General features: G+C 38.5%; 1 protein-coding gene across 1 annotated transcript; it reads left to right on the top strand.

Annotated features, from left to right (window-relative positions):
- Positions 1-209: 209 nt before the first annotated feature.
- Positions 210-3948, top strand: si:ch211-130h14.4 (uncharacterized). The gene is made up of 4 exons (XM_053620499.1): positions 210-525; positions 2964-3059; positions 3223-3349; positions 3653-3948. The coding sequence occupies exons 1-4, from the start codon at positions 475-477 to the stop codon at positions 3802-3804; spliced, it is 426 nt and encodes a 141-aa protein (XP_053476474.1). The 5' UTR covers positions 210-474; the 3' UTR covers positions 3805-3948.

Genomic DNA, 3948 nt, shown 5'->3' with positions numbered 1-3948 from the left:
AAATTTCTCAACATCAAAGATTTTTGTCGTCGTTGTTGAATTGTATCCGACGAATAAGACAAATCAAGCAGACCGTTTAATTATTACTTTTATTATTGCACTTTTTTAATCAGTGTTTATAGCAATAAACAGTATGGTGTTTTAAAGAGCCATCTACCGGTGCCTGGGCGTAACTGCAGTTTAAGATGGAATTGAAATATTCTCACAAAACAAGAAGCCAACTTCAGGGTTGTAATTTGAGGAAGTTCTAGATAAAGATCGAAAATACAGGTCGGAGTACACAAAAATTGATTTCTTTTGCACCCACAGTGTGATTTTCTGCAATCTGAAACTCAATTTCGAGAAGTGAGTTTGTGTTTAACTGTCCTCCAGCGCCATCTTGAGTCGTATCGCAGGCTTCACCGCCTGAAGGACAGCTTGTCTCACAGATATGCCGAGCTGCTGACGGAGAAGGTCCAGAGACAACGACAAGAGATGAAACAGCACAACTCGGCTTTAAAGTTCGCAGAAAAACACAATGGACAGGTATGTGTATAATGCAACTTTGTTATACACAGCAGTTACAGCAGATCACCACGAGGTGGCAGCAGTTGCAGTCAGTACGCTTAATGCCAGTGTTAATAAGTGGAACTGTTAGGGAAAAGTCCGCTTCAGTCTCTTCAGATTTATATTATGATTAAATTCTGAGTTGACTTGTGGTTTTAACATCTTTCTTTTAAAAAATCATGGTCTATTTTTAGTTTCAACCGCTTTTTAAACACCAAGTTCCAAAGCTTCAACTTTCATGCTAATATTTTTGTCAACATCTGCAATGGTGCTTGCAATCTTTTAGCTCACTAACTTTGAGTCCAGTGTTTGCTGTACCTCCACTACTTCTCCATTGAATTTCTCATTAATATGACACTGTAAAATCACTAACAGCGAAATCTGATGGTTATCCCTTGATGTTTGAGATCTTTGAAATGGTTTCTCCTATTACATGCCATTGTAACTGTGCTAGCGATGTCACCCTGTGACATCACAGCAGCACAACAGGTAACTTCTCATGTAAGTAATGGAAATACAGCACCATCCAACAAATCAGCCCCAGAATCTCTAAGCACATGAGAAATTTTTCAACACAAGCATATTTAATGTGTTTAATGGTGGAGTTTACCTTTAAGTTTCCACATGTTGTGAAAGAAATCTTGATCAGACCAGGCCAAAAATAGGAATAATTTAGTCATTCGTATTGCATTGCAATGCTGTATTATAATTTTAATTAATACATTTTAGTTGTACATTATTTGTATAGACAGGACATCATCTTCTCTTTATTATTATTATTATTATTATTATTATTATTATTATTATTATTTTATTTTTTTGTGTGTTCAGATTTTGCTCTATCTGTTTGTTTTACTAATATCGCAATATGTTTCTTCAGTTTGTTATTTTTTTGCTATAATTTGGCGTATTATTGGCAGCCGGAGTCCTTCCTAAAAGAACAGGATAATGTCAGGATGCCTTCCTTGCTTAATAAATGAAACAAAATGAAGTCAAAAACTCGTTTTAGACTGACTATGTCTATTCTGAATCGTTGATAAATGGCAGGAGTTATAAATAGTCATGGTAAATGATTATATCCATCGAAATGAGACTATTTTAATCTTTCAATCCTGGTTCCAAATTAAGATTATCTTTGAGAACTCGAGTGCACCGTTGTGTATGGTAATGATATTCTTATATGATTGACCCCTCCTCCTTTGAGTCTGTGCTCTAATACACAACAGTTAGAATCAAAGCCTCTCACCCACACACACAAACAATACACACAAATACACACAGCACCTCAAGTATCCATTCAATTTCCATTCAAAGTAAGCTTTTTTTTTCACCCAAACTTGGAATGTGGTGAAAAATTCATAGTTCTGTACCCTTTTAATCTCTTTTCACTATAACATACAGTACATACTACATTTTCTAAGTTTGTATGTTAACCAAATCTGCCAAATGAGGAAATTGAAAGTATACAGTGGGTGAATTATATGGATTCATGTGCAGTTCTGATAAACTGTTGAAGGTTAAAGTAATGCATGCAGGTGCCATTATAATACCATGAAAATCATGATATTGGTTTGTACAGGCATCACATGAGCTTTTAATATACTTCTATAGTTCATCTGATATAAAGAAACTTTATCACATGACCGTCTACTACTGTCAATTTTATACCAGTGTAGATCACAGCCTACAGAAGAAAAAAAAACAAACAATGCAAGCCTGTAGCTACGTACATCTTTGAAGTGCAGGTATAATGCCGTTTAGGCTGAGAGGATTGAGGAAGCCTCTCATTTTAATATGGGAACTGGGGGCTATTGGTGCAGACTTGTGATTGACTTTGATTTTGGCCGTCTGGCCTGAGGACAATGAGAGTGAGGGAGAGAGAGAGTGGTGGTGGTGGAGGGTGTTTAAGGTAAACTGTCGGGGGTTGGCAGCCTTAGACGGATCCTGTCTTATCAATCTCCTCCAGTAAAAGCGGGCCTTCTTCAGTGGGCTGTAATTGTCTCTTCTAATGACCTGCACTGGAGAGGAGGACAAAGGCAGTGCTATAAAGGGCTTTATGAGCCTGCTGGTAGGAAACCTTTGGTGAAAAAAAGTAACTGCTGAGCAAATGAAACTGCCCCGTTGTTTCCTCGGGCCAGGCCGAGAGCCCCCCAGTTGGGACACCACAACAGGGCAGGACCAAAGCAGGCAGGGTTGAGGCCACCTGCTGGGGCCTAATTGGTCCCTGCTGCAGTTAATGGCTTCCTGTGGCTGTGTGTTTACTTCTCATTTGCTTTGGGTGCTGGGATTCCCAGCCCTGCTGCAAGACAAGGTTCCTCGTCAAGACTTCCCTGTTCTCACCTCGCAATGCTCTTTTATTTCTCTTTTGATGCCTTACTCATCATTATGTCCTTGCTTCTGTCTTTATATTCTTATAGAGCTCAACAGGCCTGACCTTCCAGGAGCTTGTTGGTTCAACCCTTAAAGATAACGCTGCATTCCTGAAGTCTTTACCTAAGACACGTTATTACCTGGTAAATTTCTAATGTTAGAGAGACCACTTCATTTAATAAAGTATTAAATCATTTATTCGTCAGTTATAATATTGTAAAATATATGAATCATATGGATGGCTCTTCTAAGCTCTATATCCTTGATTGTCAATGTTATTGCCATGTGATGGTTCTCCTTTGAGAGATCCTGGAGCTCCAGAAGCAATTGGGCCAGCGGAGATGTCTACAGGGTATCAGGGAGCAAGAGGTGTTCAGGTCCTGGGTGGATCAGAGCAAAACCACACAACTAGAGAAACAACTACAGCAAATGGGTGAGAAGAGACTCTAGAGTGCTATCTTCATCAATCAGAAGTCAGTAAAATGTTGCAGATCTCTGTTAAGATTATTATTCATTAAAAAAAAAAAGCACATCATATTTGCTCTGGTATGAAGTATGACACTTTTGTACTTTGAGCAAGTTCAGAATCATAAACAAGTTTGTTTTTCTGGATTTGATTAGCCAAATGTTTAAAATGGCCTATGAGTTGAAAACTAATCTTAAAAAAAAAGCAATGACTGGATATATTTACATTGAACTGCACTGGCAGCACTCACTCCAAATCTCCTGTTGGTAGAGCTTTCCAGCAAGTCTGCTCCAGCGCTGAAGCTAGAGGATTTGCCGAAGAAGAAATTAGAAGTTCTTCCAAAGATACAGGTTTCCCATGCGGAAAGTGACGATCAGCAGGAACACGTGAGTTTCTTTTATTCCGAATCCTTTCCTTCCTGAAATGCAGTAACTCAACTATGTTTGTATCATGACAGATGTTATGTTATGTCACAGACATTTGCAGTGAATTATTGGTGAACTCTGTATCCTAAACTGCTTAGTTGAAATGCGAGATTTCATTCCCAATAGCTGTGTACTCCAGGA

This window comes from Ictalurus furcatus, chromosome 3, assembly GCF_023375685.1.
Source record: "Ictalurus furcatus strain D&B chromosome 3, Billie_1.0, whole genome shotgun sequence".
NCBI lineage: Eukaryota > Metazoa > Chordata > Actinopteri > Siluriformes > Ictaluridae > Ictalurus > Ictalurus furcatus.
This window is presented reverse-complemented; position numbering and strand designations above follow the sequence as displayed.

Bases quoted from the DNA above. Each gene is read 5' to 3' on its own strand.
- si:ch211-130h14.4 (XM_053620499.1), top strand. From the start codon at position 475: ATGAAACAGCACAACTCGGCTTTAAAGTTCGCAGAAAAACACAATGGA. The intron at 526-2,963 runs GTATGTGTATAA...ATATTCTTATAG, and splicing joins CAGAAAAACACAATGGACAG to AGCTCAACAGGCCTGACCTT. The intron at 3,350-3,652 runs GTGAGAAGAGAC...TCCTGTTGGTAG, and splicing joins GAAACAACTACAGCAAATGG to AGCTTTCCAGCAAGTCTGCT.